Below are 27,125 nucleotides of genomic sequence, written 5' to 3'. Positions count from 1 at the left end.
CCAGAGTTACGTGATCAAAATCTGGGCACTTGGCAGCCCGCCTGCACTTAAGACCAGAGGCGCTTCAACTCCCCCCCCATCTCTGCCCTTTTGGCCCTCTGCCACCCTGCACTCCACCACCCCAGCTGATCTTTGCCATCTTCTTGCTCCTGCTGCTGACGAGGCATGCCTGGCCTGGCTGCTGGGTTGGGGCTGAGCTCTGCACTTGCAGGGGGCGGGGGTAAGCAGAAAACAGCCCCACAGCCATGGCACTCCAAAAAGCCCCTTTGCGCCACGCTCCTGGGCCAGGTGGAGCTTCACACTGTCGAAAAAAAGAAAGGAGAAAGCAGCCCAAAGCTGCAGCACAGCACAAAGCCCAGTACCAGCCTGGTCCATGAGTGTGGCACAAAGGGGCTTTTTGGTGCGCTACGGCTCAGGGGCTGCTTTTTGGGGTTTTTTCCTAGTGCAAAGGCTAACCCCACCTCACCCCACTCCACCCAGGAGCATGGTGCAAAGGGGCCTTTTGGCATGCCGTGGCTCAGGGACTGCTTTCTGCCTTTCTTTTTTTTCCAAAGCACAAAGCCAGCCCCAGCCCAGCCCAGCCGCCAGGCCAGACACACCTTGTCAGCAGCGGGAGCAAGATGACAGCAAAGGTCAGCTGGGGTGGTAGAGCGCAGGGAGGCAGGGGTCTTGGAGCGCAGGGTGGTGAGGGCGATTAGGGCTGGGACTGAGGCAGCTGCGGCTTCCTGGGGCATGGCAAGCAGTCCCAGAGCTAGATAGTTCTGGGGCTGCTTGCCGCCCCACAAGGCAGGGTGTAGAGCAGCCAAAAGGGCAGAGATGGAGGGGGAGATAGGCAGGTGTGGGGAGCTGGAGGCAGTCCCTTACCTTACTGAGGCTCAGGGCTGGGAGGGACCAAGCCTGGAATGGCATGGATTAGGGTGGGTACTTGGTTAACAACGGCAACTGGGACTGTCAGGATTGCCATCGCTAAGCGATGCAGTCACATGACATCTCACTTTACGACCCCATTGCTTAGCAATCATAAGTGGTCATAAGACATGGACTACCTATACGGGAGACAGATCTGAGTGAGAACAAATGTAATTAGGTAACTTAGCATGAGCATAATGAAGGTTGTTTTCCACTGGATCTTGCTATACAGTTAATTTTTTATATGATACTTTTTGACCAAGGTTCCCTTAGCCTATGAATGGCTAAAAATACAAAATAAAATTATAGAGAAAGGAAATACTGGGAATTAAACCCTAAATTTGGTTTTCTTTTCTACAGGACAGAGAATGAACATTACTGATCAGACAACCAGTTCATAAAGCATACAAATTACTTGATACTTTTCATGCACTATACACTAGTTTATTGTTTCTTAATAAAAAAAATATGTCACTTAAAATGGCAAATGGTTAAAAAGTTATAAGGCAGCATCAATTAGATTGCTGGTAAAAAAAATCTGCAAATTCACTATGTAAATGTATTTTAAGAAAATCCAGTACAATTAATATATATTCCAAGTGCAAAGGTAGGAGGTATGTTCTCTACAACAAAGAAGTTTTCATTGCCGAAACTGTGTATCCTGCATCAGGGAGTTGCTCAATAGATGTATGGGAATATGCGATAGGGTACACGTTGGCAGTATTTTTCCCATGCCAAACCATATTTTTTCTTACACTGATGTTCGTCACGGGCTTCTCGATGAATAAGCAAACCAGTAAAATATATGACATAGAAATACGGTAAAATATGATTGAACCCTATAAAAATATATAAAAAGAGTCATTACTTTTTCTGCATCCCATCAGTCATAATGTAATTGTAAGCACAGAAATATATATAAAAATTTAATGTGCGGTATTAAAATATCTTAATTGTAATTTTAAAATCTAGTTAATCTAGTAATTAGTAATTATAAAATATTTATGTGGGGGGGTTTATTAGTTTTTTTCAACTACTGAAGTTTATTTTTTTATCATTACGAATGCATTCAAAAATACATATTTTTTTGCTATTGCTATTACTTTTATACCTAAGTATTACTTATATATACTTTTAGCTCTTGCTATTACTTACATTTCATAGAAATACAGCAAAGGAATATTGTCAGGAAGGATAATCACATTATTGTCTATGGTGTATCTCTTTCTTTTTCAATTCTTTTCTCCTCCTGTGAAAATTATTTTCTTATTTTCAAGCATTTTATTATATTTTTTTGCTGTATGCCGCCCAGAGTCACTTCTTGGGTGGTAGTATATAAATTTGATAAATAAATAAATATAAATCCTTGATAGTGAGAAACCTACATTACTGTCAGTAACTATCACACCATCAACAGCATAGAAATTCAAAAGAATCAGGAAAAATGTATCTTAAAATAAAATACTTTATTAACTTACCACAAGGTAGGGACCAAGCCAGGGCCATAATGATATCACCTAAATAATTAGGATGGCGCACCAAGCCCCACCAGCCAGATACAAGGAGGCTTTTTCCAGTTGCAGTAGGAATAACATTCAAATCTGTATAACAATACATACAAGTATATATTATAGAATGCAGTAGAAAACATACCTATGAATAAATAGTACATAGAGTATTGATATAAAACCAGTACATGTAAACAGTACTTACGAGCAAGTTTTGAATCCTTTGGATTTCTTCGAAATAAATTCTTTTCTGAGTTGGCAGCACGGAAAATGTAATATCCAACAACTTGGAAAAAAAGAAAAAGTACTGATTATAAGATAGAAAAATGCCAACCACACAGTATACATTCTATTATTATCTGCTATCATTTCACAATAATAATAATGACAACGGCAACATTTTTATGGATGCATATATCTTTCAATTCTATCATCACTAGGTTCAGCCTTTAGCAAACCTAGACTCTATTACTAATATGTCATCAATGTACTACACTCTACCCTAACAAGTAACACATTCACGGTTCTCAACTTAGTTATACAAAGGATGGAATTCGCCTTGGGTTTCCCTGCAGCTGGTCCCCTTTTCCTGCATTTCCTTTCCTTTCCTGGATGAGGAATGTTATGGAGCTGATTTGGAGGATAATGGGAGCTGCAGGAGCTGAAAATTGCTATTGCAATTCTACGCCATAAAAGCTTTTATCAATGAAAAGGACTGAATGAAAAAAAAGTATCAAAATTTAAAGATTAAAATTTGAATAATGGAATATGTGCATCTTTCTACATACTTTCTTGCAATATGTTGATTATATTCCCATTTTAGGATTTAGTATACTTCCAAGCTAATTGTTATGACAAATATTATACTACTAGTGACAGTATTTCACTATCCATGAAAATACAAATATTGTAATCACAGAGTTTAGAAAAAATCCTGGAAATCATCTAAATCAAGGGTGGCTTTCTATTATGGTTGGACTACAACTTCCACAATAACTGACAACTGGGGTAAGGAAGAATTTGCATACATCATCATCTGCAAGTCCACAATTCCCTCGTCTCATATCACCTCATCTCTTGCGGATCATTGACCGCATAGTATTATTATTGTTGGTCGCACAGTCAGCCAGATGTTTGGACTGGATCTGGCATTTTTATCCACCTATCGAGTCCTTCCCAAGGACCTGGGATAGCCAGATGATGTTGTTCAATGGTGTTAAAGGTATTGTCGCAGGATGTAAGCTGTTCCAAGTAAAGCTGCCTTTTGCAATTGACTGGTGGTGATTTTGTCAATGCCAATGTGTTCAAGTGGTGCTCCAAATGTTTTAGGATTGCACCCAAGGCACTTATTATTATTGTTGTTGTTATTATTCCATCTCCTGCTCAGTACTGATTGGGGAGAAATGTTTGTTTGTTTGTTTGTTTATTAAATTTATATGCTGCCCATCTTCCCCAGAGGGTGACTCTGGGCAGCTCACAATTAAAATATGAGTTTAGTTGAAATCTATTGTGCTGTACTATGTAGTAATGCAAAAGCATCTTTTCTTATTACTAAGTCATAACTTACTATTCAGAGTCAGAATTGCAGAAGCTGCAGGCCACGAAATCTCATTTGGATTATTCACTAAATAGAATGCTTGTAAACTGTAGAGAAAGGGAACCCACACTAAGTCTCCAAACGCTAGCATGAATCCAAACCCCTCACTTGTTATGTCCATTGTCGTTAAAATTGCTTCCTAAAATGTTAACAGAAAAGTATTAAATTAGCATTTAGGTAAGAAACTTTCAAAACAGCTAAAATATTACCATCTTTGCTTCTTTAAATGCATGCCCCATTATACAGCACCTTTTGCAAGGATATCTTTCATTAAACCATTAAGAAATGTCTATAAATTCTGAGTTCACACTTTTCTAAATTAGAATACATTTATTTATAATTCCCATTTAGTAGGGCATTACTGCTCTATAAAACGCTCAGTCTTTTCTACAATTTATGTGTCTAAGCCAAAACAACTTTTTCATAGTTTAACTTTTAAAAGACAAGTTATAGCCTTTTCTTTAGATTCAACTTATTCTAATAGTAAACTCAGATGACTGAGTACAGAGATTTGAGACAAAATTGGGCCAATGAGCAATAAAAGGGACATTTCAGTGAGGTTCAATTATTTTTGAGATATGTGGAAGATAAAAAAGCTTTTAAACTTCCTAAACAAGATGTTCAAGAATGATGGGCGCAAGTCCCCAAAAGGGTAGGGGAAAAAATGTCCCTTTATAAATGGTCCTGGGGTATGAAGGAGATTAAATGGAAAATGAGAGAAATTTACTCTCAGAAACCATAAACACTTACTCCCATCATTATTTTCACAAATATGACTCCAACTGATGCTGTTGAAATTCAGCCATTCTGCATAATTACAACCTGGTTTTGGCATCAGTGTGCATGTCAAGCGTGGGAATGAAAATGAATTAACTCAGAGAGACTCGTGCAATCATTCTCCCCTTTTAAAAAATAAAAAATAAACCAACCCCAAACAGAAACTAAACTATCCCTCACTAATACAAATAAAAACACTACCGTCATCGATATTCAGGAACTTTGCCTATGAATTTCAGCAATGCAATCTCAAGATTCATACAGGAGCCAGTAATGGGACAACGTAGGGCTGCATATGGCCTGTGAGCTGCCCATTACTGGCTAATGAACAGCAACCATCCTCAGTGCTTTCTGGATGCCACAGAAACTTGCTTCCAAGGGAACTGGTTATACATGCACATATATGTAGAGATAACTGGGAGTAATTTTTCAAGCAGCCTGCTTTGCAGTTTGAAAAAAGGTGCTTCATGTGTGTTCTTGCTTGTTGTGAAAGATCTTCTCTGATTGCTTTGTGCAGCCCTAATTTAATTCCTAATCTGAATTCCTGAACCTTTAATATATTCATCACTTTTTCCTGGATACTAAATTCTGACTACTTTCCCTGGAGACTTTGCCCAATTTGATTCATCTAGTTAAAAAAAAGGAATGCTATAAAGGTTTATAGATGTAAAGAGCAGCAAATATGCAAAATATAGATAACTGCATACTAATTCTTCAAGCTTTTAACTACAGTAGAACTCAATGTCATTTTAGCAGATTTTCACTAATGCAATTGGATTTTCTATTTCCGTGTAGCCTTCAAATCTATTTGTGAGAGCTCGGTACCTCTGGAACAGATTATTAATTCAAGCTGCAGAAGGAAGAGGAAATTAATACCCCTTCTCCTCTGTTAGTTTGTGTGGAGTAGCAGTTAAATGGATGGACTACGACAAGGAAGACCACATTTAAGCCCATATTCAATAATAGAAGTTTACTGAAAGATTCTATATTAATCATTATCTATCTAACCTACTTTACAAGCTTGTATACCACCTTACGTTTTTAGAGGAAAGACAAGATATATGAACCTTACAAGTAAATAAAATTACAATTTGTTAAGATTAATAATAATTTATTCTCAGAATATTATCAATTGCCAGTTACCTCATTCCAAAGAGCATCCACCACATAGAGGAGCTGGAAACTATTAACAAGTATCATTGACACAGAGGGCATATTCCGATCTTGCACTTTCATCTCAGTCAAAAGCATGGCCAAGTTAATAACAGCCTTTAGAAAAATTAAATTGCATGTCATCCATTTTCATTCTTAAAATTCTACAGTGATCTAATTCAGCCTATATCATATAATCATAATTTTAAATAAAATATTTCAAATGGCATCCTCTTCACAGAAAACACTTCAATGATATTTAAGTTCAATATTATGTATTACATGCCCTTTTGCATTTAGCTTATCTAGAGAAACTTCCATAACTATAAATTTATATTTATATGCAGCTATGAATAAGGCTGCCACAATAATATATTTTCCACTACTTTGCCCATTTCTTCCTCATCACATTATTTATTTTATTTATAAAATTAAAGAATGTGCAACAAGAGATTAATATTCTTACTCACCCAGCCAATTAGCCCTGGTCGTAACTCACAGAAGTATTTCAGATCAAAATTTCCAATGCGAGGATTTAACTCACGTCCCATTAAAAAATCATAAAAGATATTCCCTACAAATAAGAATATATGTATGGTTCCTTTGAATTTTCTAGTGAAAGCCCCATAATAGATTATAAAACAAGAGAGGAGTAACATAAATAACGGGCGCTACTATATTCTGAAATTATACTATTTTCAATATGCATACATAAAAACTTTATTAAGGCCAAAAGCAAGCTGAAAATTTTTCCACAGAACTTCACTTACCAGAATTTCCTCCAGGGGATAATTCTTGCTCACGTGCTTTCAGGGAACGGGCATAGAGATAAATGCTCAACAGTAAACTAAAAACTGTAGCACAGGTAGCAAATTGCAGGAAGTGGTCATATAAGTAATAAGGCTCCATTTCAAAATACAGAGATATTCCCACAGCTACAGCTGTTAGGATAAAAGCGTAGATTCCTTAAAATAGAAGAGAAACAACAACTGAGACACACTTTTCAAAAATAACAAAACAGGTACTATGATTTAGCAGCTTGCCACCAAATTTTCTACTGCAATTTTGATGTGGGGGAATCAGATCATTGCCAAAATCTGTTTGGGACTGTATGCAGCCCATTACCCATCTGCAATGTGGTGTGATGTCTGAACTGACACCATTCTTTGCAACTGGCTAGAGAACAAGAAATGAGAAAGCATGGTTGCTCATACATTTCAGTTCAAATAAATCATCCAAAAAGCAATAGTCATCTGCCTCAGTTGTGACCATGACTGCAATAAACAGGTTGAAACAGGGCCTGTACAAATCAAATCCCCAAACAACAGTTTGGAATAACAACAGTATTCTACGAAATCAGAGACAAGGGATTTTCAATGCAGGATGTATTCTGGCCTACCAGAAACATCCTGTGAGACTCCCACCACCATTAATGCTTATCTAGCCCTCTGTGACTGAATGTTATTCTGTAGTTGCAGGGGGAAAAATGAAATATTTTTTTAAAAAAATTAAAAATTGAGTACCATCCTTCAAAATTAGATTTTACCGGGACAATGTATAGCTCACTAAAATCAGAAATTAATGCAATAAATAATAAAATAAATAGCTACTAGAAAGTAGTTAAACTTTCTAAACAGTACATATAATTAATTCATTAATGAATTAAAATGAATGGGAGATTCAAAATATCTCTGCCTGCCACCAAAAAGCAACAAAGTTGGCCAGAAATACGGACACCATTTCAGAATTGGGAGGTTACAACTGAAAAGGCCCATCTCTGGATAGCTATTTGTCATACCTCAGCACAGGGGAAAACCCAGAACAAAACCAAGATATCAGAAACCAGAAGCAGCCTAGTAGCATCTTTTTGGACTAACAAATTTTTATTAAAAAACAGAAGCCTTTATAAGCTGGGGGGGCGGTGGAGTGGGTTTTGTATTGGGATTTTTATTTTTGTAAGCCACCCAGAGTCACCGTGAATGAGTTGGGTGGCCAAATAAATTGTTTAAATAAATAAAAATAAAATAAATAAGCTATAGCTTAATTCATTCAATGAATTAAGGGAACAATGAATTAGGGGAACAGGCTTCAACTGAACCCTGGCAAGATGGAGTAGCTGTGGGTTCAGGCCTCTCCCATATCTGGGGTTCTTTGGTTCTGGATAGGGTTTCACTACCCCAGACAGACCTTGTGCGCAATTTGGGGGTCCTCCTGGAATCACAACTCCTGCTTCAGGAGCAGGTGGCAGTCATGGCTAGGAGGGCTTTTGTTCAACTTCGTGTTGTGTATCAGTTGTGCCCTCTCCTAGATCGGGAAGCCCTTCTCTTGGTCACTCATGCCCTGGTTATCTCCTGCATGGACTACTGCAATGCACTCTACATGGGGCTACCCTTGAAAAATATCTGGAAGCTGCAGCTGGTACAGAATGCAGCAGCACAGGCAGTTTTGAGCACCCCTAGGGTTGTGCATGTAACACCTCTGCTGCGTGAGCTGCACTGGGTGCCAGTTTGCTTCTGGGTCTAATTCAAAGTGTTGGTTATGACCTTTAAAGTCCTTCATGGCATGGGCCCAGACTACCTAAAGTACTGTCTTGGCCCAGTTACATCAGCCCATCCCACTTGGTCCAGCAGGAAGGGCATGTTCCAGACCCCATCGGTTAGAGAATTTTGACTGATGGGGTCTAGGAGGACAGCCTTTTCCGCCCTTGCCCCCACCCTGTGGAATAACTTGCCTCCTGAGGTGAGGCTGGCCTTCCAGGAGAGCCTTAAGATCTGGCTTTGCCGACTAGCTTGGGGATCCAATGGGGGCTCCCAACATTGGGGGTGGCTGGTGCCTTGAGGATGCTCTCTTCATCTTTTAACTTTGTCTGCAGACTTTTAATGAGCTTTGTAGTTTTTAAATGTTTTTATGTTTTTTACTTGTGAGCTGCCTAGAGTCACTGATAGTGAGATGGGCGACATATAAATTTTATTTATAAATAAAATAAAAGTGTGGATTAATTAACTGATGTAGGATTTAAATCTATTAAGATACTGTAATTCTAAGCGAGACAGAGCTTTATCAGTTAATACAAGAACCTTGAGTTGGGATCAGGAGCTGAAGAATAAAAATTGCAGTATGTAACTTAAATACAAGAATTGATCATAACTGCATCAGATAAGCAAATTCCAAAGAAACTGAAAATACATATTTACCATTTATTCTATATTCCAGCCTAATTCCATTCCAAAGAGGTACCCCTTCTACAATCTGAAAAGAAAAAGATATTTTCACCTAAAATATTCAAATTTTCATAGATTGTGCAAGAGTAATAAAAGAAATCATAAGATTAAAATATTTATATATATTTTATAATATATATAAAAATAAAAATACACATACATCCACACACACCCACATATACATACACATGCACATTTGATATATAGGAAGCAGAACACTATATAGTACTATGAAATGTGTGTTTTCATCAATGAGAGGGAGTAAAACAAAAAGTAACTACTAGATCTTTCCACTCAATCATGGAGACCATCTGGAAAAATACTAAAACTATCCATCACAATCTGTTATTTGGAGGAAAGATGGCATTTTGTTTAGCATCCAATTCTTTGGATTTAGAGGTTTTATTCTACTGCAGGAGTGTCCCCAGGCACAATTCCAACCAGAATTTGATGGAAAGGCATGAAAGCAATCTTTGCCAACTCCCCTTTCCTTCTGCCAGTTCCCAACACCATGTCCAAAGTTTGGAGGATTTCTAACCCTCTAAAGACTAAACCCTCTAAAGGAGAGAGAGGGGGAGGAAACTGGTAAAGATCATTTCCTATTTGACTAGCAGAAAAACTTCACTGCACCAAAAACCATTGATAGACCCATTCTATACACTGGATGATTTGTAGAATATCAATGTTTCTTTAAGAGAAATCATTACAGAATGGAGGAAGATGTGTGACAAAAGCACTATCCAGTATATTAAAAAAAACAACCCAAAATTAAAATAAACACTCCCCTCATCAATATATATCACAAAAAAGGCTCCAAAATCAATATACTATTGAAAACTGAAACTGACATTTGCTCTTCTCTTCATCTCATATAACCACTTTATAATGGGGGTGCTGCTATAGCATTTATACAACATAAAATAGGATTTTTAAAAATACTGTTTTTAGAACTGTGAAGTTAGAATGCTCTTTTATAAATTAAAACATTAAATTTCGACTTCTAAAAGTTTTACCTTTCCTATAGGCAATAAGTAAAATAGAGCTTGGAGAAAGAACCAAAGAAGAAAGACACCAAACACTCTTGTCTCCCATAAATTTTGGAAAGCTGGGAGTGGAGGAGGAAAATTCAAAAGGCTGGGGTCTTTCTGTGTGCACATTAGCAACAGGTAGAACACAATTCCAGGCAGAAGAAATATCATAAGGAAGGCACCTAAAAAAAAATAATTATACAATTATTAGAATCAATTCAGTTCCAAGGAAGCCTTCCAGCAAGAAAGGTAACCAACTGATTGTAACTAAAATATCTGTATCCACAAACTTTTATGTTCAAAATTATTTTCTCTATTGATGTGAATGGGAAGTTGAGAACTTCAGTTGTGCATGAAAGACTGCAGATTGTTGTACAACTATAATTTATGACTTTCAAGACTAGCATACCAATTTTTCCTCCAAATACTAGTTCTTTTGTCTTCTGGCATTCTTTCCCAATACTTTTTGGTGTTTCAAAAATTTTCTCTTCTGAATACATCTCCTCTCTTATCTTCTCCTCCTTTCTAGGATGCAAACTGTATCGCTCCAGAATGCGCTCTCTTGCTCGCTCAGACTCAATTCTTTGCTGCTAAACACAAACAGTGTAGGAGGAAAAACAATTTGCTATCATTCATTAGTACATACTAAAGAACCATCCTCAAGTCACGTATTATTGCTCCCCAATCCCTCACTTGTTTTGCTGGCTATCTATAGTCATTATTTCCAATAGTCCACTTAAAACATAGTACACATACATATCCCATAGCAGCAAGTTTTATGCACAATCAGTTCACTATCTATTAATAATAATGCATATGTCTCTTCTGTTAAAAAATCTACATTTCCTATAGCATAATATTTTCAAATGGATATTCTTCTTCCTTAAAACACTGAAGAGGAATTAACTTTAGGCAGTTAGCTAGGTTCCGTACAATATTGGAACTGTATATTTTTGTCAAACATTATTCTTAGTATTTCATACCTCTAAAATAGCATGAGAATAATTCACTTCTCTGATATCTGGCTCTCCATTATACTGATTGGTATTATTTTCATGCAGCTTCTAGATTGAAGAAACAGGGTTTTTTTAAGAACAGAAACTCTTTTACTAATAAAATTACAATTAAACCTTGCAGTTATAAATATTAACTAGAGACATAAAAAGAAACCAGATTTATGGACTGTGAATAAACATTTGAATCAAATTCTATAGCAATTTTATTTTGTGCTTTATTTTTTGGTACTAAAAATTATAGAAAATACTCAAAAATGTACTAATTCAGAGTAACAAAACCCCATTACCCTTTTGTTGGTAACATCATTAACATACGAAAACATAAATTAACATTAGATTTATTGGCAAAATATAAAATTCAAACCTTCTAAACGAGCTTTTAACAGTTTGTTTTAAAAGTCTTAGATGCCAAAAAGCTTTTACCATGGGGGGATGGTTCTGCAATTTCTGGAAGTAAATCCTCAAAACTGGAAGCAATTTGAGGCCTTCTATGAACGTTCTGGCCCTGAAACAAGCCTTCATTAGAAACATTATGTTTAAAACACCTTGTTTCCAATTCCAGTTCAGAGGACGTACTTCCAGAAACTTCAAACCATTCTCAGAACAGCCTTGTTGGGAGAGAAATAGAACGCTCTGGAGTGCTCTCAATGGTTTGGTTTGGTTCTGGATTGAGGTATGTTGCACATCCCAAGTATCACATAATTTTAAAGATAAAATCTTTCTGGTATTGTATTTATTTGATATCAGTAAGGCTATTTACATATAAGACTTTTTATCATGTCTATTAAGGTTAAAGAATTAAATGAGAGTTAAAGACAATTGAGAAAGGGAAGAAGGCAGGAGCCAGATTAAGACTCCTTTCAGGGTAGAAAACAAACAAACAAACAAAAGGCAAAATGGAGTTTTCCTGTCTTCTTTTTAAAGCCCTCTTGAGAGGAATTTTCCTGCTCTTGACTACTTTTCTTCCACAATTGATTTTCTGGGGCTCTGGTGGTGTCTGCCCAATATTACATTTAGCTAAGTTTTCAGGTGAGACTCAGGTTTTCCCTTCACTGTTTTATGTCTGATTCTTTTGGAACAGGAGTATTAGACCAATCAAAAAGACTCCTCCTCTTAAGAGAGCATCCTAAAGTAGACTGGTCTGCCCACGCTCTCCAATAAAAAACATTTTTTTCCTTAACGTAAAAAGAACTAGAATTGTTAAGTGAATCTTCAATACAAATCATATTCCATTTTCCAGTGGTAGAGAAGTGGGAAGTAAGAGAGCAAGTCAAGTCACCTTCATTATATGGTCCACTGATTTGGTATGCAGATGTTGTAAACAGTAAAGAATTTACTCTACAGAATCCACAAGTGCTAGACTTGATCATCTAGATGGGCAACATGACTTTCTCTATCTTATCTTTCCTCTTCAACAATCAGGTTAAAAAATTTCTAATTAAAATCACAATGCCTCTTGCATGTTTAAAATGACCACTTACATAATCCTCCTTATTATAACTATTACACAAATCCATGGGGAAGGAAAAGGGAAGGAAGTTATTCTAGTTAATCTATCAAAATGTATAATTCCAAAATGAACAGATTTAGAGAAATAGGAAAATGCAAAGGGAGGAAGAAGAAAAACAGCATGAGAAATAAATTTAAAAGGCAGAGTAAAATTGTAAATGAAATAGGAATTTATCATATTTTTCAGTAGCCAAGGAGATATATGTTTAACAAGCACATCTGCAATTAGCCAAAACTAAAGATACAAATACGCATTACAGCAAAACATAAGAACATAATCCCTGCTTCCAACAGGAACATAGTGGTAAGATACTTTTCAGCTTCCATATGATTTCTAAGTCATCTGATAATTGCAAAACAAGGATATATGTAAACATGTTGGAATATTGAAGATTCTTCTTTAAAGCAATATTCCTTGTTGTATTGAACATATTTCTATCTTGTTCAACTTCCTTGACATAATTCAGAAAAACAGATACTTTTTATCTCCCCAATTAGTTGAGTGGATGAGGCCTTCCGTAAAATTCCATTCTTCAGAGCAAATCTCACAGTGAATTCCAAGGCTGTATGGAAAAAAGCTGGAATGCTGTCTCAATATTTAGTTGTTAATGTTCAGGCAAAGCCAATACTATCAGAGCGGCCATAAGAAACCCCAGCTGGCTTTTCTCAGCTTCTTCCTCACCTCTACATTGGCTCAGCAAGAGATTCCAGGGGTTATTTTGTCCTGAAGAATCTTTACCACCTTTAGTGAATCAATTACCAATGTATCCACTGACTTCCCACAATTTTCCAACTGAAATATTCTTTATCTAATCTGGTACCTGTACTGTGAAAAACATCTTTAATAGCTGGTATATCCTCTCCCATCTTCAGAATGCCATGAACATCTTTCCCAGTAGTTGCCCAAACTATCACCTTTGTGCAGAAATATGACAGCACCCAAGGAAATTTGGCTACTCAAATAAATACAGGTAGGCCTCGTTTAATGACCATTCATTCAGCACCCAAAGTTACCGTGGCACTGAACAAATAATACTTACGCCCAGTCCCTGAAGTTATGGCATTGCAGTGCCCATAAATCATGTAATCAAAATTTGGGCACTTGGCAGCCTGCCTGCACTTACAACTGCCGGGGCACTTCAGCTCCCCCAACTTCTTGGTGGCAGTGCTAGGGCTCATGTAGAGGCCCAGGGGCAGCTAGCTGAGATTGCTGAAGGCCCCGGGCCTCTACTTCAGCCCTAGCACCGCCAATGCCAAGGAGTGCCACCATGCAGAATGGCCAAAAGGGCAGAGATGGGAGGGGAGATAGGTGAGTGGAAAGAGTTGAAGAGGCAGTTCCTTACCTTACCAAGGCTTGGGGCTGGGAGGGACCAAGCTGGGAATGGCTTGGATTGCCTAATGACCGGTAGGATTCAGTTAACAGCAGCAATGAGGACTGCTGGGATTGTCATCGCTTGCGATGCAGTCACATGACATCACGCTTTATGACCGCATTGCTTAGTGCTGGAAATTCCAGTCCCAATTACCATTGTAACTTGAGGACTAGCTGTAAACCATCTCTGCTAATCAAAACAAATGAACAGTTTCTGGTTCCAGTTGAACCAATTAAAAGGTTATTAAGATAAAAATATTGTACAGGATACGAAAGACTGGTGATACCTATCCAAATACAGTGTTGTTCTGATTAGAAGTAAATGCCAGGAATCCAAAGTAGTTTCATACCAATAGCACAAGGGCATCAAATCTCTTCCTGGAACAGGGTACATCTCTTCCTTGTGGAAATGATTGGTAGGAATCTCTGGCATGTGACTGAGTCTTTTGCAGTTTCAACTGAAATCCACAATTGGCCTAGATGGTTCTGAAACCCTTAAAGAATGAAGTTCAGGTCTGGGGACAAACAGAGCTAAATGCAATCTTCTTGGAGGTTTTCAACTTGTTTTCAATTAAAATTTCATCTTACATGCTCTGAAAAGGCTTTTTCCCTGATCAAAGGCACCCAGTGACACAGTTGACATTCCAATTCTTAAACTATATTGACTCCTGGCTGGGACATATAAATCTTTACTTGTAAACCAAACACTGCCTAAGCTGGAATCAGACTAAGGACTGCAGCTTTTGCCAAATTATTGATTCTTTGTCTGATCTCACCAAGTTCTACAGGAATGAGCTCTAACAGCTGTTTTAAGTACAGAATGAAAATGTGGAAAAAGAGGTGCCTATAGCTGCTCTGTTATCTCCTGCAGAAGCTTTTCTGAGAAAGCTGTCATCAAGCTTTTCTTAGAAAACTATCATCAGATGACCAGCTGTCATCTGGGTGTTTTGGAGTGTCTTCTCCATCCTTAATAAATTGCCTGTAGTCACTAAGAAAGGTAAGAGGGTGTTCATTAAGGGAACCTGAGAGAATAAAGGACCTTCTGGGGGAGAATGGACAGGTCCAAAGAACTGGAGTTTCCCACTCAAATGTTAATATTTCACTGAAAAGTTCCAAAAAGGAAAATAACAAATCCTAAGCAACTAAAGTTTTACTTTGAAAAAAGAAAAGAAAAACAGCATTTTGGAATAGGATCATTGTTATCTAGTCAAGCGTGGCACATTTGTCCTCTTTGGCTGGTAACTCTCTTCCTTTCTGCCTGGAGTAATTAGGGATGCAGAAGTATCACAAAATGAATGAGGAAGCTGAAAGCTAAGCAGACTGGTGCTCCAGAAGGGTGCAATTGGTGGACTTGTTTTTAAGTAACGGGAATAATGCTACTGAAACTGTAGGGGTTGGGGGAGGAGTACTTAGAGCCTGAAAACCTGTGGCACTTACATGCTGTTTATCTGTAAATCTGACTTTTGCACCCTGAACTAATGGGTAATACTAAAGCCAAAAGAGTAAATGGATAATTTCCAGGTTTTTTGCTACCAAGATGGAAATCATTAGAATTAACACTTGATTCTCCCCAAAACCTGAAAAGGGAAGCTCCAAAATTAAGAGAGCATTGGATGGGGGGAATTTAGCTAGGATTATATGCCTAACTCAATTTCATAGACCTGATGGAACAAGTTGTCAGTGATCGTAAGTGATGGAGGGATCAGCCATCTAATCTGCCTAGGCTGTCCAATCCAGTTCCGTGGAGAAGCATCTGTTTCTGACTGAGAGGCATATGGTATGTAGCCAATGCTTCTGCAGACACAGCTGGAGTTAAACATTTCTGAGAAGAGGAAATTCACCAAGGCAGGTGGCTATTCTTCCAATAGATTTGAATTCATTGTCTGTGTTCTCAAGAAACAAACTTTCTTTTTCTCTTAGATTTCTAGTTGTTTGAAGAGTTGCTACAGTAATGCAATTTAAGCATTTTCTAGCCTTGTTCTACTTAATGTAGCATTCTAATATAGATTAGAACATTGTTGCAGTAAAAGGATGGTAAAACAATGTTTGAAGATTCTTCAGTCAAATGCCCTAAACTGAAGTGCAGCTACTATCAAGCCATATTTTCCTGTACTTATTAATGTCAATAGTAATTGGGCAGTGGCTAAATCTAATGAAAAATACATACATACTATGATGTTTTGCAACATGCTATACTAAACACCATAACTATTACTCTCACCTTAATGGACTTTTAAGGCACTAGTGGACTGCAACAAATTACTTGAGTTCTTCACAGGTATATGCAAAATCCATCATTCAGGAATGGAATTTTCTGGAGACCTCTGAACTATTCTCCTCCTCTAACCCATTCCAGGGCTCATTAGGCAGTTTTCATGAATGGGAGGTTCTGTACATCCCAAGTTCTTATTGAATCTTATCATTTACTGTTTCTTTAATTTAACCAAAGCAGAATGAACAAATCACACAGAAGTCATCAAAGTAGATTAAGTAGATTATGTATCAAAATTCATTTTAAAGAAATTTTAGTTACCATAGTTTACAGCTATTGCTAGTATTTACTAGGTATAACAATAGCTGTATCTGTGGAGCATGCAGTCTCTTGTAACATGCATGTGCAAGAATGAAAAATTGCAGGAAAATGTAAGTTCCTGAAGCAAGTAGAACCTCTCCACCTTTGGAAAGCCACCAAATGATTCTTATCACTTTCACGTATCCACGCTCCATTCCATTCCAACCCAAGCTCCATTCCAATCTATTCCAACCCTTTCATGTATTAATTTGAAATTTAAACAAATTGCACAAATCCAGGATTTCTAAATAGTTACCACATTTTCTCTCAAAATAAGTATTTTCAGCCAAAAACTACATCAGGGCACTTGAGAAGCCCTGAAAGTCAGTGTAGTTATAGATTCCAATCTGCATAGGTCTTGGTAGCCTATGTCACAACAGTTTTTTAAAAAAAGTAATGAATACTGATTTTTTAGGCATCCTTCTATATCTGAGTGGCTTTATGACAAGTAACTTTTACTAACTGATAACAGATGAATAAAATTACTGTTATCTCCTGTATCTCATTTCATCTTGATTTGGAAAGAGTGTGCTTAGGTAAAGTTCCTACTTTGTTCTAATAATTCCTAAGTTTTGTCAATGTATAATTAGCTAGTGAACAAAGCTTTCAGTTCACACTGATGAACAATTTAATTAAATCTAAAGGAATTCATAGGAATAGTAAACAAAATATGAAACAGCTTTGTAAGACCAACCACCCCCCAAAAAAACAAGAGACAAGAGAGATAAATCAAATACCAAAGGAATCAGATTAGGTTCCCCAATCATATTATTTTCATTTTTTGGCTCTCTGCTTCGCGAGGAAGAACGGCGTTTGTGTTTTGCTGGTCGACCAGGTGAACGAGATCTAGAGCCTGATCTAGATCTGCTACCACTACGTCTTGATGGAGAACCCGAAGAAGAGCTGCTTTTTCTAAACCGAAAAGATGACACAGACTGGAAAAAAGCAATCAAATAAAATTAGTTATTCTATTACAGCTTAACTAGCAACTAATTACTAATATCTATATTTTCATTAAAAAACTGCACATTATTTTAAATAATCCAGGTTCTAGAAACATTACCTAGAAGAGTTAAACATAATGAAATGACAGGAAAATGCAACAACTGGTTCAGAAATCATGTGATTTGTAATAACTGTAACAATATGTGAATAATATATTGATATCCATCTAAGAAAGTATATAGGAAATCCATACCTAATCATAACCTGTTTCAAAAATTAATATGAACTATATTAAAGGCCTTTCAGCATCTAAAGGCAACATAGTACTTGCCAAGGATGCCCATTATCTACTTTACTTTTTAATTTAGAACTGTTAGAGGTGCAAATTAAATCATCTTCTGATATAGGTGAAGTAAAGGTTGATTCTTTAGAATACAAGATTTTTCTTTATGTCAATGATATGTTGGTTATGCTTAGTAATTGTACTTCCTCATTATGAGCCCTAATGAGTAAAATTCAGTCATACAGCTTATATTCTGGATATAAGATTAATTGGGGTAAATCTAATTTACTTCCTTTAAGGTCAAATATCTCACCAGAATGCTGTACACACATGGGACTTGTGGTCTTTACTAATTTTATTAAATATTTAGGGATTTTTATTCCTAAAGATATTTTAACATTTATCCAAGTTAATGCATCTACTGTGCTGGAATTTTGATAGATGGTATAAGATACCTTTGACTTGGTGTGGTAAAGTAAATGTAATTAAAATAAATATAACTCCCAGGCTTGAATATGTTTTAAGAGCGATACCTAAGTTTATTCCCAAAAAATATTTTGATCAAATTGAGATTTTGAGGAAAATTGATTCCAGTAAAAATATCGATACTAAAATATAAGCCCAGTTATATTTCTGAAAATCCAGATGATTAAAGATGAAATTAATCCATCAAAAGATTGTTTTTCCTATCTACTGGAGACTATCTAGAATGTTTTGTAAAGGATAGATTTATTATGGCATTGCAAGAAATGTGAGGGCACTTTAGGGCATATGTTATGGTCATGCTCTTCCTTATGCCACTTTTGGAGTATTATTACATAGTAAGTTGACAGAATTATTGAGAAAACTCTGGCTTTTAAAGACATGAGTATTGTGCTGAATATATATATACAGGCTACTTGGAAGTTAACATGCTCAAAAAAAAAAGGATGGGTTTTTCATGCTCTAATAATACCCAAAAAAATAATCCTTAGGAGATGGAAAAATACTGTAATTCCAGATATAAAGGACTGGATTTCAGATGCATGATTTAGCAATTTTTGAGGAAATTATATATGTGGTTAATCAGAAAATTATTCACATAATCTTTCCCTTTGGAAAAAATTCTTGGACAAGTTTGGTCAACACTGAAAGCTTAGTTTAAAAAACAAAAAATCAGCTAAACTCAGGATATAGTTACAATTACAGTTCTTGTTTGTTCTTTTTATGTATTTTCTTGTTGTGCAATGTTTTTCCTTTGGTTTTTCTGTGTATGGTAAATTGTTCATTTTTATTTTACATTATTTTATGTTTGAAAATGGATTAATAAACACTCTCTGGTAATTAAAAAAAGAAGAGATAGGAAAATGAATGATAATAATTGGCAAATAAGCCAATTGTGAAAATTAAAACATACAAACATTTTGAAAGTCAGCTTATCTGCAGGTGGTGCATTTTTCATGGTATTTTGGCTAAAAATTTGAAAGTCAGCTTATCTGCAGATAAGCTTATACCCAATTCAGTGTGTGTGTGTGTGTGTGTGCATGCGCGTATGTGTGCACACACACATACACACACACTCATACCATGATATATGGAAATTAAATTTTATTTACATTGTTTAAACAAAGTTTTATATTTTCATACTTCACTACACTGTGTGATCCCAGTAATTAACAAAGATCTGATAGACTTGGATGTACAGTAATGTCTCCATTTAATGGACTTCATTGTAGCAGACTTTGGATTTAACAGACAAAACCTACAGGATCTGGATAGTTGCTGCATTTGGCACTCTGTGGTCCTAGTCTGTTGCTCTCTTTACTGACTCTGGGAGCTCCTCTGATTTGTTGATTGGCCTAATCTATTAGGTTGGGTGACTGTTTTAGCTCTGGAGCTCCCAGGCTCAGAACCTCAGCTTCCATTTGACTCCTTACCTCTGACATGTCTTTGGTGCATCAACTTTAACACCTACAGGTTAAATTATTTTCTTCTCATATACAAGTATGTTTTTCAGCTCAAAAATCTCATTGGTTATTTAAGAGATATTTAACTTTAATGGACACCCCTTTTCCCCATTAGTACATTAAATCAAGGGTTTGCTGTATTGAACACCTAAGATTCTTATATACTAAAAACAGAACTGATTAGACATTAATTTTCCTTGGAGTTGCTAAATATATTCAAAAGCAAAAGTAGCCATAAGATTTCTTCCCAAGTGTAATTATTTTGTTCATCAAATGTTTTGTGGTACAAATGAGCATATAAACTCAGAGTCTAGTCCATTTGAAAATGTTCTTGGTTCAATACTTTGCAAGAATCAAAATGCAAAGTCAGGAAACTTATGTACAGTTACTGGACTTCTCCAGATTTTAAAATGCCTCTGGAAAGCAAGTGAACTAATCCCAAAATAATGCGCATCAGATTTACACATGTAAAGCAACTGAAAATCTGTAGCCTTTCAGAAATAGAGATAACTCCCGTCATATCTGACTTTGAACAAACTGCCTGGGGTTGATGGAATACAATATTATCTAGAGAATCAGAACTTGCCCATACCTGCCGTGCACAAGAAAGGAACACTTTTAACATCATGATACTTTAAAGAAATAATGCTTTCCAGAAGAAAACACATGTGGTAGCGTTAGCAGGAGAAATCTTGTTGAGTTTAAACTTGGAGAGAGGGAAAGCAGCAGGCAACAACCACAGAAGGACTCTTCCTTCCCTGCACATAGGACTATAACCACTAACTGCCTTGTTGGACTGATCCTAGAAGTTTGTTTATCAATAATATTTATTCTATTTTATAGTTTATATCGCTTGTTAGCTGCTTTATCATGAAAGCATTTTATCATGAAAGCAGGAATAGAACTAGCTATAATAAACAAACAAACATACATAGTTTTGGGAAACATGTGCACAATTGTGTATCATTGACAAAAGTTTCACAAGTAAGCTAACCAAAACTTCAAATATATATTTATTGACCCCAAAGGTTGCTTACCCTCATATCATTTTCTTTCAGATTAAGTTCAGTTCCATCTTCATATTTAACTGTATAAAGATGTGTACGGTCATCATAACTGATTACTTTTACTTCATAGTATAACACACTTCCAGGCCATCGGCCCATTACCACTTCTTCATCTGCAAACTTTCTCTTGGGCATTTTTCAATCAATTCTAAAAAGAAAAAAGGGTGTGTGAGTGTGCATGGACTAATAAATTAAGTTGCTATTTTAAAATCTGTGGACATTCAAATCCTATCTTAACCTGTTCGGTACACTGGGAAAATAAAGTTATATCTTTTTGAACAGAAAGTCCACATAAACATCAAGTAAATAAATAAGCTAACTCTTCCTCCAGCTGAATGAGGGGAATGAAAGAGACATGTGGACACTGGTCAGATTAACTACTAAAGTGTATAACAATAAAGGATCTGACACAGATTCCACTGTTCCTATTTCAAATAATCAAGTGACATTATGAAATTAAACACAATGTGTGCACTGTGACCTACACAATAATCTGAAACACGAATTACAGACTTCTTCATTTGATTATCTGTTAGGGTTTACTCCAAAATCTCACCATTTCAAGACATATACTAAACTCATCATCATCAATCTTTGTTTCAGTTGTAGACCACTATCAATTTTATAAAATTACAACCATTCTGGGAATAAAAATTTAAGGTAAGTAACAGATTAATAGCAAAGTTATAGGGACTACTAACACAAAATTGTAAAACTTTATAACATTAAATTCTAACTATAAAAATTGTACTAACTACTGATATTAAAACTACAAAGACTAAGATATGGCAATGCAGTACAACAGCAGCATACTATAAATTAGAATTTAAAAAGTCATCAGATCAAACAATCTGGACTATATGATGTAATAAACTAAGAATTTATATTACAGCCACTATGCTGTAGATTCAGTGTATTTAGTTAAGTTCAAGATCAAGCACAAAACTCTAGGCTTGAAAGAATGGGTAATTTTTAATATTTTTAAGCGCTTAAAAATATAATTGGAAATATTTTTAAGTGCTTAAATTGACTTTTCCAGACACAGTTAGTACTAAATGTACCATTCAAAGGAACAAATGTTAAAATTATATATAACACACATTTAATACAGCTGAAGAGTCAGTTTGGTGTAGTGGTTAAGGCATCAGGCTAGAAACCAAGGGACTGTGAGTTCTAGTCCCACCTAGGCCCAAAGCCAGCTGGGTGACCTTGGGCCAGTCACTTTCTCTCAGCCCTAGGAAGGAGGCAATGGCAAACAACTTCTGAAAAATCTTGCCAAGAAAACTGCAGGGACTAGTCCAGGCAGCTGCTGGGAATAAAAACCTGATTTGAAAGCACAATTCTCTCCCCCCTCCCAAACTACCTGATAAATATTACCGTATTTTTCCGTCAATAAGACGCCCCCATGTACAAGATGACCCCCACTTTTCCAACCCAAAATTAAGAAATCAATATTTTAAAGATAGTGCAGAACACATTTTAATTTAGTAATTAGTTAATATTTACCTGATACACTCGGTGGGAGGTCCAAACCGTCTCTCTGCAGCTCTATTTCCATGCTCTTTTGCATAACTGATTATATTCAAGCACGAGTGAAACTGCCGATAGCTTCTCTCTCCAAACAGCCTTCCTCTAATTGGTTTGTTCAGCATCAGCTGACATCAGTTACATAAGGCTCATGATTGGAGGAAGTCTGTTTGGGAGACAAGCTATTTCACTCGTGATTGGAGGCTAGCAATAGGAGGAAGCCTCTTTGCAGAAACAAAGTATGGGCAGTTTTGCAACCGCGCGGTTCTCTCCTTGGCTGACTTCCTTGAATAAGACACCCTTCAATTTTTACGGTAAGGATTTTAGAAAAAAGTATCGTCTTATAGTTGGAAAAATATGGTACTTATGATAGGCATCAGACAGCCTTCTTATCCACACTAAATGGTCGGCCCTTCAAGTTACTGGAAGGAAAATTCACAATATCCCAAGAAGAAAGCACATATGTCCATGTAGATTACATTTAGCAGAAATAATAGACCCTGTAGTAGTCTGCTGTGCTATTTATGCAGGGCTTCAAAATTGCTATTTAACCCAGGTCAGAGACAACATATGTAAATTTAGTATTGAATTATCAGTTCCCATATGAGGAAATGAGATTGCAAAATTTTGCTCAACCACCATTTATAATGAAATGGATAGAACTTCATATCACTATGTGCCTTCCTATGGATTTCATGAATATAGAACTACTAGTTTCAGTGAGCAAGCTCTGATCTCACAATAGCAGCTTTGCAAATGACTTATTTTCAGAGTGAGATGTAGAATATAATTCATGACTCCTCTGCTTGATGTAAGTGAAGTCTTATTTTTTAAAGGACCTTGTTATTATGTTCCATGTAAGTAAATTGTTCTTACTGCAAAGGGTATATGCAGGAACCTACTTCCTTCACGATATCCTTTAGATGATAGTATTAGTAATAAGTGAAAGGACCCTTAGTCCTAGTCTCTTTACTTCAGAATTAGGATACAATAGGATCTGGAAGAGGGAACCCATTTCTCACTACAACCAGAGTGCCATACAAACATGTCATCTGTCAGAATTACATTCTCAATGGAATATATGCTTGAGATCTGCACTCTACAAATATTTCAAATATTTCTTTAAAAAGACACCATATTTAAAACAGTTTTTAAAAAACAATTACAATTTAATAGAAGCAAATATATTAACTTTTATTTACAAATTATTTAACTGGCAGATATGGCTCAAAACACAGAATCACATCACACTTGTATGGATAACGGATTTTGTATTTTTTTTTTTTTTTTTGGAAACAGACCCCATAAGCCACAATTTTTGCTCCCTTGATTTATACTGTGTGGATCATTTGGTAGTTTTAGTTTAAATTAACATTTAGATCTGATGGACTTAAATAATTTTTTCCAAGCTTACTAACCTAGCTGAAACAGAACTAATATCAGATATTGATTGATTGATTGTATCACACCTTACAGTATAAAAGTCTAAGGGCAGGACCTGTCTTATTCAAGCAAGTTAATGAGATAGGAACATATAATTCTCATTTCTATATCATATTACACTTGACTTTGCCAAACAGTATTTCTCATTAAACTGCTATATGTAAGGTCAGATATATTTTTGTACATAATTACATCTGTATTTTTCAGGGAGCACTATAGGACACTGCAGCTCCAGAAGATTAAATTGTTCTGTTTATGTTATATATTCACACACTTGGTATGAATTTAGGAGCATCCAGAAGACATCACTTAGCTACAATAGGGAAAATTGAGTACATCTCATGTTTTCTTAAGAGTAGATTCTCACTAGCCATTACCTCTCCTGTGATGTTCCTTAATTCTCTCAATGTTTCATCTTAACTATAAAATCAATCATACATTTTGATTTACTCCCTTTCCATGTGTACATGTGAGTAGACTTGTTTAAACCACTTATTCAAAACAAATAGAACTTTTTCTAAGCAGTTATTCACCGTTAATCATTCTTATTTATTCTTGGGTCTCTGAATGGTCCAGTCACTTTTTCTGTATCATTTTAACTTGTTACCTCTCATCAGTTAATGTTACCTGACAGACTAACTTTCTCCCCCCGATGGCATTTATTTAGAATGTTGTATATATATTTTTTCCAAAATCATTTTTGGTTCTTCCATTATCACCATTTACTGGAAGGCATAGTGCAACTATTAATAGCCTATGGACTCCTATTTTCATATGCACCCAATAAGAATCTACATGACACCAGTTCATATTTTAGCCCTTTCATTCATACTTAAAGCTACATCTTTATTTCTGTACAAGTAGCCATCAACTCCACAAGATCAGGCTCTTGTCTCTATATCCTTCCTCTTTTTCTTAGTTTCACAACATATCTATGTTCAGAAACACAAAGCATCTATTTTTTGTTGTAATTTCATGCATTAATTCATGCTCTTTATCATTCACACCTCTTACATTCTAAGTTGCAATTTTCTATATGCCATGGATTTTATCAGATAGGCCCAGATTGCTACTGAACTCTGCCACCCATCACATTATTAGTCACTTGAGACTTACAAAACATTTAATAAGTGAAGGCTAAGTTACCAGCCTTAATCACACCTGTATCATATTCAGCAATCCTAAGTGACTTTCCCAGCTGTAATGTGCAATTATGAATTCCCTCCCCTCAATTTTCACTTTATTTTGTTGCCGCTTCACACCTCTTTGGGGACCTTTGTTAATGTAAAAATATTTTATTATGGTTGATTTTATAGTAATTGCACTGACTTTGAATAACAGGTTTGTTTAGGTGTATTTGTTGCATATTATTTACCATACCACAGTCAATAGATACTGGTCAACTTAGAAACATCCTGATAAACTTCTACAATTCTGTTTTTACCTTTCAAGAACTGTTCGTTCTAAGAAGTTCTATGGTATCTGTGCTTCAAAGGCTAACTATTTCAAATATGAACTTATAAAAGGTTGTCTTTTATTTGCTTCTCCTTCGAAGCAATAACTATCCGAAGCCATTACAATGCTAAACGGATTAAGAGTGCATACGACGCAGCAACATACATTCTCATTTAAAGATCACATGCGAACTTTTCCTAAGCATATTAATTCCAAAATGAATCTCAACTTTGATGGGACTGTCTCCCTAATAATGGTCACAGTCCTAACTGCCTCGGCACTATTTCTGCTGCCCCATGACTCCAAGCAAACTGCTCCCCCCGCGCGCTTCGCGTCTCTGAAGAGAGTGATCAGCCCAGGGAAGACGATTCCTTTTGCATGGGATCTGCGGCGTCCCCTCGCGGCCCCCAGTGGAATGATTCTAAGGTTTCATAAAAATCGCTCGCTCGCGGAACTTTGAGGGTAAAATTCAAGCGAAAACTACAATCAGCGAGAGTGAAACAGTTGGAGGGAGTCGAGAAGAGCGGCGCGGAACGAGAAAGGAGTCCGAAGCAGACTACATAAGTCCGCCGAGGCCTAAGAAAATGGAGGATAAAGGGAAGGAAGGAGCCACAAGCGCCAAAGGAGGCGGCGACCGCCCGGTGCCCTCCCACCTTGGGAAAGGCGCTGAAGGGGTGTGTCCCAGCCCGCATAATACGTACGCGCCCTCACCTGGCGGCTGCCAGCCTCCCTAGTAGGTGGATATAAAGTCCTCTACTGAACAGCGAGAGTCCTTGGAGAGAAAAAGAGAACGTAGAGCTTAACGGCAACGCGAACTAACCGCCTTTAGCGACGGTTGCAGGCGGGAGGACAAGGCGACGTTCCAAATCCCTCCCCCCCGTCCTGTTGGGAGGCGCGAAGATCGAGGCGCCAACGGCTACCATTGGGCAAGGCACAGCGTTTGAATCGCTCCTAACGCCCATTGATTGGCTGCAAGTGGGTGGCGCGTTCCTCCCTCTCATCCCTCCGAGTTTCGCACCAAGTTCTGCCTCCGGTTTAGCCAATGACATAGTTCACTCGAGGAAAATAAAAAGAAAGCCTCTGTTGCTGGACGGCGTCAAGTACTCGCGCCTCTTCAGTTGGGCGGGTGTAATTTCCCATGTTTAAAAATTCCCAGGTCTAAATAGCGAAAAATAATAAATTCCCTCGTTTCTGTTACCACTGATCCGCGGATGTGCAGGGACCACGGAGGATCATAGTACAAAGTCTGAGAATAGATGGGGGAGGATTCCGTTTTTTCCTCCTCAAAGAACACCGTGGCTAGGTTTGCCTACGCCACAAGCGGTTCGGCTTACGGACGTGCTAAACCGAAAACCAAACAAACCATACTGTGGATTAGTAGAATGTGTGAATCCAGAAACTGATTTATGAAGAGGGGTTAATGGCTGGGGATAGGCAGACAATCATGATTAATTCTGAAAACATTGTAAAACAAGCCGTGACTTGGCACGTGTGAATGCCATTGGGACATTTGTGAACACAGCCACTGTGTTCACAAATCATAATTTTTAAATCCTCGTTTAGTATTTTATTTAAATGCAGCCATAAATTAGGATGAGAGCCAGTTTGGTGTAGTAGTGGCTAAGGTACCAGGGTAGAGACTGGAAGTTCTAGTCCTGCCTTCAACATGAAGCCAGCTGGGTGACCTTGGGCCAATCACTTTCTCTCAGCCCTAGGAAGCAGGCAATGGCAAACCACTTCCCAAAATCTTGCCAAAAAACTGCAAGGACTTGTCCAGGCAGTCACCAGGAGTCAACAC

At 37.0% G+C, this 27,125-nt stretch overlaps 1 protein-coding gene across 2 annotated transcripts; it reads right to left on the bottom strand.

Annotated features, from left to right (window-relative positions):
- Window positions 1-758: 758 nt before the first annotated feature.
- Window positions 759-26,352, bottom strand: LBR (lamin B receptor). 2 transcript variants are annotated; one of them, XM_088146165.1, is made up of 14 exons: window positions 26,039-26,352; window positions 20,873-21,050; window positions 17,399-17,596; window positions 11,176-11,256; window positions 10,602-10,779; window positions 10,178-10,374; window positions 9,138-9,192; window positions 6,714-6,908; window positions 6,414-6,517; window positions 5,935-6,060; window positions 3,985-4,153; window positions 2,623-2,703; window positions 2,388-2,510; window positions 759-1,748 (listed from the first exon to the last, which is right to left on the bottom strand). In XM_088146165.1, the coding sequence occupies exons 2-14, from the start codon at window positions 21,035-21,037 to the stop codon at window positions 1,588-1,590; spliced, it is 1,833 nt and encodes a 610-aa protein (XP_088002291.1). In that variant the 5' UTR covers window positions 21,038-21,050; window positions 26,039-26,352; the 3' UTR covers window positions 759-1,587. The 2 variants fall into 2 exon arrangements, with proteins under 2 accessions (XP_088002291.1, XP_007433161.3); XM_007433099.4 differs by having other exon boundaries at window positions 10,602-10,782; window positions 26,039-26,350.
- Between the last annotated feature and the right edge of the window lie 773 nt (window positions 26,353-27,125).

Source organism: Python bivittatus, unplaced genomic scaffold, assembly GCF_059951505.1.
Source record: "Python bivittatus isolate LINGU-HERP-01145 unplaced genomic scaffold, Pbiv_v1 ctg000020_np1212, whole genome shotgun sequence".
NCBI lineage: Eukaryota > Metazoa > Chordata > Lepidosauria > Squamata > Pythonidae > Python > Python bivittatus.
Note: the sequence above shows the minus strand (reverse complement) of the source record. Positions and strands in the feature narration are given on the sequence as shown.

Bases quoted from the DNA above. Each gene is read 5' to 3' on its own strand.
- LBR (XM_007433099.4), bottom strand. From the start codon at position 21,037: ATGCCCAAGAGAAAGTTTGCAGATGAAGAAGTGGTAATGGGCCGATGG. The intron at 6,909-9,137 runs GTAAATATGTAT...TTCTATTTTAAG, and splicing joins GCTGGAATATAGAATAAATG to GAATCTACGCTTTTATCCTA. The intron at 6,518-6,713 runs GTAAGTGAAGTT...TCTTATTTGTAG, and splicing joins ATCCCCTGGAGGAAATTCTG to GGAATATCTTTTATGATTTT.